The sequence below is a fragment of the Halichoerus grypus genome, chromosome X (assembly GCF_964656455.1).
Source record: "Halichoerus grypus chromosome X, mHalGry1.hap1.1, whole genome shotgun sequence".
In the NCBI taxonomy this organism is placed as follows: Eukaryota; Metazoa; Chordata; class Mammalia; order Carnivora; family Phocidae; genus Halichoerus; species Halichoerus grypus.
Window position 1 is genome coordinate 127,603,947 of NC_135727.1, and position 14,216 is coordinate 127,618,162.

Below are 14,216 nucleotides of genomic sequence, written 5' to 3' on the forward strand. Positions count from 1 at the left end.
AGCTGTTAAAAATGCCAAATTAGGAGAATTCATTGACCCCAGAGTACGATGGTTACATCATTTAAAAATTAAGTTTTTTGTTTTTTTTGTTTGTTTCAATGCCTGTGCGGGGCTTGAACACGTGAACCTGAGTTCAAGAGTGAGCGGAAATCAAGGGTCCGATGCTTAGTCAACAGAGGCACTCAGGAGCCCCTAAAAATTAAGTTCTTTGAACATCAAGTCTGTGTTCCGTTATACTCCCCAAGTATTAAAATTTTCAGGAAAAACCTGCTTTACAAAAAATTGTTATCAAAAAACGGATTCCCTGTTTATTCCAGAATGTTCTGAGTCTGTGAGGGGCTGAGTGCTCATCAAACAGCCTCTGAGAGAGCTCAGCAAATGGCTTCCTTCGTGAAAAAAGTGGCAGGTAGCGAAAGAATTAGCAGCTACTGACCTACTGCAATCAGATGCAGAACGAGAATGTCCTCCTTTGCGTTTTCCTTACAGCGCTCTTAATGTCAAGCCCTGAAGACCTTCCCACTGTGTGGCATCCCATATGCATTTATTAATCCACTTCCATAATCTGCATATATTCTGGTGCATATTTAGTGACCAACCAAGGCCAATACAAAATAAACCAACGGAAGCAACTTAACACAATTGTGGTGGGTGTCCGCGTTCTCTCCGAGCAACCCCTGACCTCAGATGAGCGTATGCAAGGGAACGTGAGCCTCTCTGTGGTTTTGGGGGGCAGGTGGGAGACGTAGGAACCACAGGGCAAGCCCTGTGCATGTGCTAGAAATGAATAAACTACGGGGCATCCATATCAGGACGCCTCCCGTCTTAGCCTCGCTGATGCCAGGAGAGACTCCACCCCACACCTGTGTCACCTCCCAGGTGCTCAGCACACCTGCCTTTTAACGATGAAGTCAGGCAGACACGCCAGGCTGCAGACACCATTCCCTGAGCACCCTCTCCAGCTGCCGATCCAGAGGGCGTTTCCAACCTGACATTCGAGTCAAGTCTCCGTGTGTTTAAAACCCCCAGGCTCCCGAACAAATTCATTTTAAGGGCCCGTGCTCCCCACTTGCTTTTGAAAGCCATGCACACAGAGTCCCATGATTACCGCCTTCGCTCAGGCCTGCCCAGATGTGAACTGCAGAACTGACTTAAAGGCTGGGCAGGAAATCTCCAGCATCCTCACCCGGGAGCAGCGGGGGATCGCTACCCAGCCCGGACAAGTGTACAACGAAGAATTCATTTTTCTGATTCTTTGCTTGTTCGGTATGCTCTACGCGGTATGTGCCTTTTTATTTTCTGATCTGAAATTTCAACATTTTTGCAAAAAGATTGCTTATTCTCTGTTCTATTTCTTTGGACCATTTTGGATTTGCTCCACTTAGAGCAATGGGAATACATTTTATTGCACGTAGGCTCACAAGACATGGACCCCGTTCCATTCATTATTCACCAGGAACGCAGGAATCCACATCTTCAGAGCTGCCATTTCAAAGGAAAACACTACATCCCAGGTGTGTGATAAAATAGGAAGGATCTGGTCACCTTATAATGCTAATAGCTACATTCTGTTCTATCTCCCAAAATTATTTTGATAACATATTTCATCCTACATTTCTCCATATACTAGAAAAATGTTTTTTTAAATACATTTTTTCTCTTGTTAAAATTCCACTGTACTCTAAAGAAAGACTGTTCTTCTCACCTCTGCAGAGCCTACTTGAAAACAGAACGTGTTTCTTGTTTCCGTGGATCGTGTCGTATGATCAGCTTGAACCCCGGCTGTGACGGACGGCATGGGTTCTACTCTCAGCCCCACTGTGTCCCAGCTGTATGATGCTGGGCACGGCTATGACCCTCTCTGTGTCCCACTCTCCCCTTCCATGAAGTCAGGATTATCACAGTCCCTGCCTCGTGACATTGCTTTGAGGGCCTTCAAAACCCCGCTGCTACACAGAGTGGGTGCAGAGAGAAGACCACGTACGAGTGAGCTGTGAACATAAAGCATCCGTCCAAGCAAGACACGCAGTGGATTCCCTCTGCTCTTAAATCCCTTCACTGTCATACACGTCTTAAGACACTCCCCACCCCCCGAAGGATTCCTAAAGAGCATGGACAATTAAATGTAAGTGGCTTCAGCACACTGGCTCTTAATTCATCACTCGGACCCAGACTTCCCGTGATGGATGCCGTCGGACTGCTAGGCCTGGCAAGATGTACTCTGGACGCTTGGAGGACTCTGTGTATGTATCATGCAAGGCACACACAGACACTGTGGGTTTTCCGTCTGGAAGGGTTTCCTGCTACACCGCCATCTTGAAGTTCTTCAAGAACTGTTTCAATAATGCTTTGTTTTTGCACCGCGGGGGACCCACACCCAAGGGACCCCAGGAGTGCCTCCTCAGGAATGCGGACGCCATCTACTGATGTCTGCAAATCTGTCCCATGGCCCCCAAGCCCACAGTGACCTCCCTGCTTCCAAGATACACCTCAAACAGCACACCGTCTGTGCCCCTATCCTCAGCCAGCCACCCTACACCAACGCCCCTGTTCCCTTCTTAGACCCAGAAATGTTACATCGGGGGTCCCACCTGGAGCCGCCCAGGGGCACCAGCATCTTCTAACTCAGTACGCACTCACTGTGGACCCACACCTCGTTCTTCTTGACCCCCCAGGCTCAATCCCACCTGTTCACCTTAGCCCAGACCCTGAACGGTCCAGCACTGAGCCAGTGGATTACAGGTCTGACTGCTTCCTGGCTGGAACCCCATATGAGAATAGTAGCACAAATGAGGATGCAGCTAAGGGCTCTAGCTAAGAGCATCTGCCTCAAATCCAGGTAGGATTTCCAGCAATCCCAGCTCCCCCAACTGATGGCTGATTGTCAGAACAAAAAATACTCCCTTTGACTAACTCTCTGCTGTAGAAACAAACCAATCACTGGGGAAGAGAAATATCAACCCCAGTACAAAATGGGTACACGATGCATGCTAAATGCCCTGCCTCTTGCTCTTTGCCTCTGAATGTTGAAATCCCCCATCGTTCAAGGCTCTCCAACAATGCCATCACCGTGGGCCTGTCCAAATCTCAGTGGGACTTTATCAGGGTCTCTGTCTGCTCACCCGTTCTCACTATACATTCACTGTCTGTGGACTCACTCCATTTCCTTCACTCTCTGAAAATGAAGAAGGAGGAGGAGGAAAAAGAGGAGGAGGGAAGGAGAAGAGAAGAAGAAGGAGGAGAAGGAGAAGAAGAAGAAGTAGTTCCCATTCATGGAGGGCCAGACTCTGAAAGCACATGGCGTGGCCACAAATCCAACTTTGCCAACGACTCTGTTGTAACATGTATGCCAATTACGCAGCTTCCCACACCTGTGTCTCCCCATCTATAAATGAGAGAAATACCTGTGCGAGACACTATTACCTGTCCTCTGAGCCTTCCGCACTCAGCAGGGGTTACCTGGACACACAGACACCCATAATGAAGACGCCACTTCCCGGCCTCCTTTGAAGCTAGGTGTGGACAGGTGAGCACCTTCTGGCCTGTAGGATTTACTTGGGAGGGTCTGCATATCTTCCTTGGGAGAAAACTGACCTGCACTCTTTTCCTCTCATCATTCCCACCCATTCCTCCATCCCGCTGCCCCTCGGTGGACACTACCATCATTCATTCACCACACTCAGGAAGCTGCTCCACCCTCCAGATGGTGGGGGGGAGCCTGGAGTCTGCAACTCGAGACTGCGTAGACCATCCACCTCTACGTGTCACTCATGAGATGGACAAGGGAATCCCCCCCCACCCCGATGTACACTACAGTTCCTTTGTGTTTTCCTGTTACAGACTACCCTGACACTAATGTAATCAAAACCCCTTTAAATTATAAGGATTAGAACAGGTATCAGATGCAAAGTGTGCAGTAGGAATGTCTGATAGACCGTGGATAAGGAAGAGACGCCAAGGTTGACGGTTATCGAGTATGTTTTCAAAACACAGACAATGGCCACAAGAGAAAAAGGTGACAAATTTCAAGAATAAAAGATGAACAGAGGGCAGAGTATGTTACTACGTACAACACAGTTTTGCACAGAAGATGAGAAGATAACAAAGACTTGTTAAATAGGACGTGCCTTGCTTAGCACTCCAATGTCCCTGTAGCGAACAGCAGGTCACAGAGCACACAACAGCAAATCAGGAGGAAGCTCCAACAGCAGCAGGCATCCTGAGAGAACGGGGATAGGCCCTGTGTCGAAGAGAGGAGATGTGCAAGCCAGTGTAGACAACCGATAAAATGGTAGAACCCAGTATGCAGGCTGAAAAGGGCCAAAGACAGGACGTCTGGTAAGATGAGAACAAGCCGCATTCTGAGCTTTGACCGAAGAAGGTGTCTGAACACTCAAAACACTGTCTTTTTTGGTATTTCAGAAAGAAAATCTAATTTTGATTCATTCTGTCTCTATAAGGAAGTAACTTTTCATTTCTTCTTTGAAGATTTTATTTTTAAGTAACGTCTACACCCAACGTGTGGCTCGAACTCACAACCCCAAGATCAAGAGTCGCAAGCTCTACCCCCTGAGCCAGCCAGGCGCCCCAACGTTGTCACAAATTAACCAAAGTCACGGCTGACACTTTTTTCATCCATGATATTAATGAAATCTTAGGTCAGGCATATGAAAGCTTTAGTAGAAAAATGGATGTCTCTTCTAAAGATTTTATTTTTAAGTCATCGCTACACCCAGCGTGGGGCTTGAACTCACGACCCCGAGATCAAGAGTCAGGTGCTTCACCTACTGAGCCAGCCAGGCGCCCCTGGATGTCTATTTTAAAAACTGCCTAATACTGTCTAATATAAGAGAATACAAAGTGCCGTATGAAAATATATGTTTAATGGACTACATTGAAGAAAAAGAAAAATCCATTTATGAGGTGTGTTTTTTTTTTTTTTTTCCCCATTAAAGGAAATGAATAGCCGGGAAGTGCAGCCCGTTCCTGAGAGCCTGAGTGCTAATGAGATAAAATAAATGAAATAGAAGTCTCACAGTTTCAGGGAAGCCTCCTCCATCCTCGTACATCCCTTGCTCTCCCCGGGTTGCCACAGTGGATCCCGCTGTGTCATGGGACACCATCGGGCCCATATGGCCACAAGTGTGCGTAGGCGTGCTGTCCCTCCCACCGGGCTCAGAAGGCACATACAGCAATGCGTGCGTGAATGCCTGCAAAGGCTGAGCTCACGGGGTGCGGCTTTTGGTGCAGGGATTCACACACCAAAAGGAAAGCCTGAGACCTAACGTATATCCCTCCAGTGGCTGCGGTCTATCCACCTGCCACACGAGTCACAGCACAGGGCAAGAGCCGTCCTTCTCAAGGTTAGCTGAAGGACGAGCACATCCTTAGCGGGCCCTCGCTGCAAAATGCCACAGCCCATGTCACCACGATGTCGGCCCTTGATATTTTATTTCTGACCCTTTAGATCCCAAGTCCGACGATCAGACAGGGAAAGGCTTCCGGCGGAATGAGTCACGAAGACGAAAGCGAAGCACAACCCTGCTACCCTAGTTAACCGTCAACCCATGAAGACATAAGCAGCTGTAAGTAGGATATTCTCTCTTCTTAGGTGTAGTTTAGAGGCGAAATTAATTTGTTAACTGTGTGGAAAATTTAGATGGTCCACAAAGCGAGCATTTTTCTTTCCTTAACCACGGTCATGCTGCCTTGATTTTAAACCTTACTTATCTCTTGCATAGGCATGGGAAACAGAAAGGAGTTAAAGAAATCTGCATATTCATTACAGAAATTCTAATAATAAACAAGATTACATAATTGAGAAAGAATAAACCTTCCTCATCCCCTATTTTGGAAAGTAGGCACCTTTTAAAAAGTTGGATATGAACACATTTCTTGAGAAGGAATTCTATTATCCTACAGCATTTTGTTCTGATTTTTTTTTTTTTTAATCACAGATAAAAGTTTCCAGAAAACTTGAACTGAAAACGTAGCTGGATTTGTGAGGCCCTGTGGGTTCAGCATCAGGATAACCACATCCCGTGGATTTTTGTGTGACCAGCTCTGCTGGGGGCTTTCACACATTCACATGAACATTTATTTTATTTTATTTTATTTATTTATTTATTTATTTTTTTTTTTTATTTTTTTTAAGATTTTATTTATTTATCTGACAGATAGAGAGACAGCGAGAGAGGGAACACAAGCAGGGGGAACGGCAGAGGGAGAAGCAGGCTTCCCGCTGAGCAGGGAGCCCGATGCGGGGCTCAATCCCAGGACCCTGGGACCATGACCTGAGCCGAAGGCAGACGCTTAACAACTGAGCCACCCAGGCGCCCCTGAACATTTATTTTATATGCTATAGTCAAAAGCTTGAAAATCGGTAACAGAATCCTAGAGCCAAGTAGGTACCTGCTTTCTAAGATAAATTTTATCCATAAAACCAATTTGTCATTATGCTGAATTTTTAATAGCACTGATTCATATGTCCAAACTTAAACCCAAGACTTATAATGCACATCGAACACTCCGTTTTAACTCAAAATTCCCATTTTAATGCAAGAAAACTTATGCATGTTCTAATAATGTGTTTGTAAGTTCTTTTCACAATGTAATGGGAGTAATGATACTCACTCATGATTAAATTATGTCATTCAACTTGCTGAGACAACTAAATTATAAAATTATTATAATTACGGAATTATTAAATTATAGAGAAGACGTTGTATATAGCAGTTAAAAGGGATTCATGTTTCAAAAGGATGGAAACAGAATTGTAGCTCCAAGTGTTTGGAAAATAAGTATTTAATAAGTCCGGAATACTCCGGCCCCCAACTAATCAGGACCAATGGTAACTGGACCTTAACATTTGCGGTCAGGTCTAATGTACCAGTGACCTGCTGCTAAGCCAGCTCTCTCTGAGGGAGGAACAAAGCCCGGATTTGCTGTGTCCGCTGATTCCCGTGGGGTAAATATGCCCAGCATGGACTGACTTGAAGTTAGCAATGGTTTAACAGCACACGGGAAAGATTCTCGACCAAGCGGGAGCCGGCTCCAACACACCCCTACCTGCGACTAAATCCTGATCCTACATTTTCTTTTCTTTTTTCTTTTTTTAAGATTTTATTTATGTATTTGAGAGAGAGAGCAAGAGAGAGAGCATGAGCAGGGGGGAGACTAGAGGGAGAAGCAGATTCCCCACTGAGCAGAGAGCCTGAGGCAGGACTCGATCCCAGGACTCTGGGATCACAACCTGAGCCAAAGGCAGACGCTTAACCAACTGAGCCACCTAGGTGCCCCTGTTTTGTTTTCTCTCCTTTTCCTCCCCTGTTTTCTTTTCTAATAACATATTGTGAGCTCAGGTGGCAACCTTCTTATCTTTAAGACTTATGCACAGTGTCCCAGCACCTAGTAGAACGATCACCGGCAATCTCCTCCCAAAGTAGATCTGCGATGATCTCAGCCGACCTACCCAACCAGTACTACCCAAGTCCATACGGACGAGAGTCACACTTCCCCCACACACCTCTGCATTCCCAGCATTTGACCCCGCCGGCCGTGCATCATGGTCTAGGCTGTAACCAGCCACCCGGCAGGGCATTTGGTCTGTTTTGCTCACTGACACTCATCCTAGCATGGAAGGTGCCCCATAGCAGGTGCTCAAAAATATTTGTAGAATAAATAAATAGATGCAGTACTGCATAGACACTCCCAAAGCCATGGGAGATCGTGGACAAATGCCATTACTGAGTTTCAGATAAAACGTCAAAGCCAAGTAAGAGATGGGTCATAAAAACCATGGTGTGTCATGACCTCTTAGCTGGACGGATGCCTCCAGCACTGAAATACCGCCCTGTCTCCTTTCCTGTTGCCGGTTCAAGGCAGCAGATGTTCAAGAATTGCACAGGAGGAAATGTTACTTGGGTGTGTCTGAGAAGCAAATTTTAGCCCAGCTGCCTGTCACAATCTGGGTCTTGTTTTTCTCATGTACTCTTATTTTCTGTCTCTCTCTGTCCCTTTTGTCTTTCCTCCTCCACAGAGTGTGTTTCTCCAGCCCCTGATCCAATATGTTCCTTCGGCTTTTCCGACTGGGGGTCATGGGGGGGCGGGGAGTGTTGGCTTTACAGAAATGCGGTTCCATGAGGTTCAGGACATGCTATCGCATTTCTTTAATCAGCCAAGAGTCACAGAAACTTCATTCTGTGCATTTATGGCTCCGTGTAAACACAAGCGGGAAGGAGAACACCTCCCATTCATTGGAAGACTCACACCCGACTGTGTCGATTATTCTGAACAAGAAACCGTGTCCCTACGGATGTTTGGAATTACAGACACACTGACGAGATCAGTATAAAGAACGCTTCCTGGTCTAGAACCTTAAACTCATGCTTCTCTCATATTTATCTTCTGGAAAACATTGCAAGGAAGCCACCCGGGTTTAAAGTAGAAACTCTGAAGGGTAAACCTACTGCGATTTCTGTGGCTAATGGAAGGGTTGTGATTTTCCACTTTAAACAGAATCATGAGGCTGCTCTTGAAACAAGCCCTTGGTGAACTGGCTGGGTGTGCAGGGTGGGAAGTGGGAGGTGTGGAAAACCAGCATGAACATCATCCCAAGTTCAACAGTGAGCCCTCAGGTGGGAGGTCCGGCAGAGTATAGCCTCCTGGAGCAGGACCCAAAGCACAACACAGAAAAAGGGGAGTTTTCTTCCACCTCTGAAGATGAAACGGGAAGTCCCTCCTCGACATCTACCTGCCGCATGTACAAGCCTGGCAGGAACCGTTTTCCACACACTCCCACGTCTCTTCACGATCTGAACATCACTACGATTCTAAGTTTAAAGACACGAGGAAAAAAAAATCTAAAGCCTATCCCTGCACCGAGGATTATCGCTCGGTTGCATTTGCTCCTTTATGCCTGGGACAGATAAAACCCCAAACTGGTATCGGAAGACCCAAACGCCATCCTGATTCGGGTAGAGTGCATGGTGCAAAGAACACCCAGTCTGGGACGTACGAGGACCTCGAGGCATTTGAACTGAACGTGAAAGGTCTGAACCTGGCTCAGGCCCCACCATGGCTGAGGCTTTGGAGAGAAAGTCACAGAAACATCTAAACGCCATTCTGCTTGACAGCACAAAGCTCCAGGAGGGCGCAAAGCGCTAGAGAGAGGGCACAGGGGTGGTGTTTCAGGGGGGCACTGGACGGCAGGCGCTGCTAAGCTGCTAAGCATTCCCCAAAAGGCAAGAGAAGGAAAGTCCTTCCAGGCAGAGGATGCACAAACACAAGTCGTGTGCCCCCTAAAGTGGAACGCTGGTTTGGCTCCAAGTCACAGTGAGAAGGGACTTGTGCTACGGGCTTGAAGCTGGGCAGCCAGCCAGCAGGCCATGAAGGATGGGGACCACCGTGCCCCGGCTGCAACCTGGGGCTTCCTCTGCCTAGGAGGAAGAGCCACTCGCAAGTCAGGGCCAGGGTCCGCTGACATCGTGCCTGGACCGTGGCAAGACCAGAAGGAACAAGACAAGTCACAGGAGGAGGAGCTCGAAGCGAAGCACCGTGACATGCGGACGCATCCCCCAGCCTTTACAGAGCAAAGCGCTCTTGCCATCTCATCTCCTTGCATGGCCCCGATGGCGGACATACTAGAATCATGGAAAGGTCTGTTTTACTCACTGTTCCGAGGGCTCCAGCGCACAGCGTTTAAGTAGAAGTTGCAGTAATGGAAGAGAAACTCATGATCAGAGAGTTGGGTCTTCCCTTGAAGCAGTGGCATGAGGTCACGTCCATCGATGATTCTGTAGGACAAATGTTAGACAGGCATCAGCTGGGGAACGGCCACATCGTCTTTGGGCTAAATCGCCCCAACCTTTGACTTGTCCTTCCAGCAAATGAGAGCATGAGGGAGTCACCTAGTTATAATCCAGCAACCAACACAAAGAACACTCACTGACCCGTCGGGCGCCGTATGCAACTTTGTGAGGCCAATTCTGCTCTTGCATGAACTCATTTAATCCTGCACCATGAACTGGGACCATTATCATCCCGTGGTGATGAGTTGAGGAGACATCAATGAGAAAGCGTACATGACTTACCCGAGGTCATGGGACTGGGACCAGCTCATGGGATGCAAACCCAGCTGATTATTGGGTATCGGTGCTCTCTACTGCTCTCCCTGCTGCTCATCCTAAACCCAACTTCTGCCTATTGCCTTGGCACAGAGGAAGCTTCACTCACAAAGTACATAGCTCTATGGAAAATAAGAACATCTAATAATTTAGGTGACAAAGAGGTAATATAGAGCACAGGCACAACTTGGATTGGATAGACGTCCGTGGAAGCACATATCTAAATCATAATGAACTAATTTGTGAATAAACACTAATGACAATGATACTAAAAACCCTCTGGATGCATTGTTCCCAGATGCAAATATCTCTTCCAGGCCTGCATGTGTAAGTAGACCAAGGGGAACTTTCCAGACTGCAAACATTTGATAATATCCAATTGGTTATGAGCAAAAGCAGATTATTTGGCATTTAAAGAAAGGAAAAATGTACATTAAGAGCCACTAGACCAACGGAAGCCACAGATACCATCAGGCCCCATCATTAAAACTAGGGACACAGAGCAACTTTGAAGGAGTCAGATGGTCTCACCTGAGGATTATCTTCCTCTCATTAAAAACACACCATCCCTATCATCCCTTATTATGAGGAATTTAGAAACTGGAAGGCAGAGTTGGCTATATAATTTGGGTTAGCATTCTTGAGAGGCCCCACGTCCCTCAAGCTTTGTGTGTGGTTTATTTTGGTGTCCCTAAAGCCCCCATCCTATAATTACAGCCCTGTTGCTTAGCACTTCTCCGGCCCCCACCCTTGTTATTAATCTCGAGCTCCACAGAAGCCTACAGACTGAACATATCCCACTATTGTGAGCTAAAAATAAGAACAAAAGGCAGACTTGGCCCCCTTCCCAAGCCCCCGCTTCCGTTCGCCATGACAGGAGGAGAAGGAAGCAAGGTAGAGAGACGCTTCTGTTGAGAAACGGTACGCTCTCTGAAATACTCTTTCTATCCCGAAATGAGAGTCATTGTGCTTTGGTCCTTTCAAATCCCTTTCGAGAAAGACTCAGTCCGTACTAATATGCAATCCTGAATAGGGTGGAAAGAAAGAAAGTGGTGCACTAGAGTGAGAAGGTGTAAGTATCTGAAGAGGAAAAGCCCCAAGCGGTGATAAATGACCCAGAGGAGGGGACAGAGGGATGCAAAACGCCCCCACCCCCACCCCGGGACCTCTATCTCATGTGGAGAGCAGGCCCTTCCAGGACCATTCAGGATGGAGAACCCATCTTCATTCCCAGAACACAATCTCTACCTCTATTTCCTTGTGCTTTGGATGTAGACCTAGAGCTCATTTTTTTTTAATATCCTACACCTAACGTGCTCATATTCTTAGAAGCGGGCAGTAAATCACACGGCCATGGAGAGCCACCATTGAAGAGAGCTACAGAAATATGACCTGTCAAAAGGGGCTCGTTTCTGCCATGAAAAATGGAAAGGGACCCTACTCGAGCTCAACTTTTAAATGGTGTCTAAGCCATCAAAACACTTGGGATTGTTTTAAATCGCATGTGTGAGTCACAGTTAGCCGTGGCCATAATCCGGAGACAGCACATGACCCCTGACGTTGCCCGTATGGAAATGTTCCCATAATGTCACAGCCTGGGGCACCGGGGCCGAGGTTCTCTCAAAGTGACATGAAGCCAAATTCCACATTTCTCGGACGTGGTATTGAATTTGGAGAGTGAGGTAGGAATATTCTCCATGGGCTCCTGTCCCACGACACGGTCATGATTTCAAGCATTCATTTCCAAGCACTGTGCATTTCAGAATGTCAGGTCAAATTAAATACCGTGGGGACGACCTTCACATCATTGCAGAGAGCATGTTTTGGGAACGTTCCTGGGCTACAGTGACCCTCATTCCCCCGTGAATGTGCTGGCCTCTCTCTTAGCTCCGAACCAGTGAATCGTCTGCCCGGATGTCCTTGCCTCTGCCTGCCCGGCTCTCAGAAGGATTTGGGGATCATATGACTAGAGAAAGCTCTGGGGGTGAGGGGACAGAGAAGAGACAGTTTTGGGGGACTGACAAAGAGGTTAATTTGGGGCACAATGTTTATAAGCTACCTGTGCAATATTCAAAATAAAGTGATTTCTTCAATGTAGAAAGTTTTATCTTTCATAAACTGAGGAAAATCCCAAGAAAACAGAAAGATATTTTCATAAAGGAAACCCCAAGTGACCAGAAAGTTATAACCTAAAAAACACCTCCCTTCGTACATATTGAACTCACTGCCTAACTTGAACATAAAGTAAGGTCAGTCGTAAGTGGTGGCGCATACATGAAGAGTTTCACCTTTTATTCTGCAAAATGCAGAAAAATTAGTTTTATTTGTAGGACTCTATTGAAATACTCCCCTAGAGCTATCGGGCAGCAAAATTAAACAGGAGAATGAAGTCACTCCCCTTGTCTTCATTACACAAAACTGGTATCAAGCATTCAAGCACTGATTTCCTTTCTTAACTTGAAAAAAAAAATCACATTTTAATTTTATTTTCTTTATGGGAGAGGAGACCTAAGTATTTCACCTTTTGTAAAATGTGATTCTCAAGGATGTTGGCACCCCCCTTTTCTTCCCGCCCAGCCGAACCATCTCTGGCCAGAATATGGATGGTTTCCAAAGGTTTAACCAATTAGGGTGTGGTGCAATTCTTCATCACCAACATCTGTGAATGAGGAGCATCGTCATAGGCTTCCTCTGACAATATTCTATCTGCTTGCAAAGATGTGACTGATGGTAAGGTTTTTCATTTTTGGGAATTAATACATTTCATTATACATTCTTCTTATGTACATCCATGTTGCCTATGTTTAATATCACAAAAAAAAAAGGGTTGCCCTCCCTTTATTTCCAGAATCAGCTCATTTGGAGACACAGGGGGAACAATTTTTTCTGAACACGCCTGAGATAATGGCCACCAAAATTCTTTTGATAAACTGTGCCACTGAATGCAAATGGATCAGTGAAGTTATGTGTGAAGGAAAAATTCACGGCAGAGAGGAATCTCATGCGGGCACAGCATGGGGTTGAATGAAAGAATTATTCTCCCAGTAGCACTGAGACTCTGCTGAACGAGTATTTCTTATGTGTATCCCCGGAGCCCTGCTCTCTTGACCGTAGTAGAAACCCTGCATGGAAGGGCTTCTCATCTCCCACCAAGCTCTGATTGGTCAGGAAGGCCACCCACCAGACACAAAATGGTTCTTAAGAATGACAAGGTTGTACCTGAAGGCTAGGGGTCTTTTGAATAGAAATCCTCCTGATCCCACAAAACACACAGAAAGATGTGAGGGCACCTCATTAAGTCCTCGTCAGACAGCTTGGGGTTCGACCCTTCAAATGAGTTTATTCTCCTGAGAAATGTAAATTTAATACTGCTCATGCAAGAAATCAGGGAAGCTGACCTCCACCAATCTTTGTGGGGGAGAGTTAAGGTTATCTTCTGAAGAATAGATATTGTGAATCATTTATAGATGGATATACATATGGGGATGTTGTCCGGATGCTTTCATTGAAAAGTTTTGATGACGTTAATGCACCATAACAGTATTTTCCATAAAAGAGCAATAGTGAGCCTGAGAGCAGAATCTGTCAACCCCAGCACTACTAATATATTTGGCTGAATTATTCTTTGTTGTGGGAAGCTGTCTTGAGCTTTGTAGGATGTTAAGCAGCATCCCTGGCATTTGGATGCCAGTAACACTGAGTTAAGACAATCAAAAATATCTCAAAGACATGGTCCATGGGCCCTGGGAGAAAGAGTCACCCCAGTCACCCCAGTGAGAATCACCAAGTTAGATGTTCCCAGTCTCGAGGGCAGGTATATGAGGATGTTTTCTGGACCTGGTCGGTAACACGATTTAAATCAGACATTATGTGACTAATTTTATTTCCACGAAGGATGTGGACAACGCAGTTCTGTTTCCTTCTCTGTGCGGTCTCTAGGATGATGGTAGCATTCTCTGGGGCCTTACAGCTCCACCCAGAGACAGCATCGTTGCATTGAGCTGGGTCAACACACATCAATGAGATCCATGAAAAGCATCTTGCAAAGGCGGTTCTTACCAATGTCTTGGCTCCCACATGAAATATTTTGGGACT

The 14,216-nt window shown here is 46.2% G+C and overlaps 1 protein-coding gene across 4 annotated transcripts in view; it reads right to left on the reverse strand.

Annotated features, from left to right (window-relative positions):
• The window catches only part of STS (steroid sulfatase), a 183,094-nt gene that overhangs the window by 28,669 nt on the left and 140,209 nt on the right, over nucleotides 1–14,216 (reverse strand). For all 4 annotated transcript variants that reach the window (XM_036087981.2, XM_036087974.2, XM_036087977.2 and 1 more), the window contains one exon: nucleotides 9,670–9,791. In XM_036087981.2, the coding sequence (XP_035943874.2) occupies nucleotides 9,670–9,791 (122 nt within the window). The remainder of the gene's footprint in view (nucleotides 1–9,669; nucleotides 9,792–14,216) is intronic.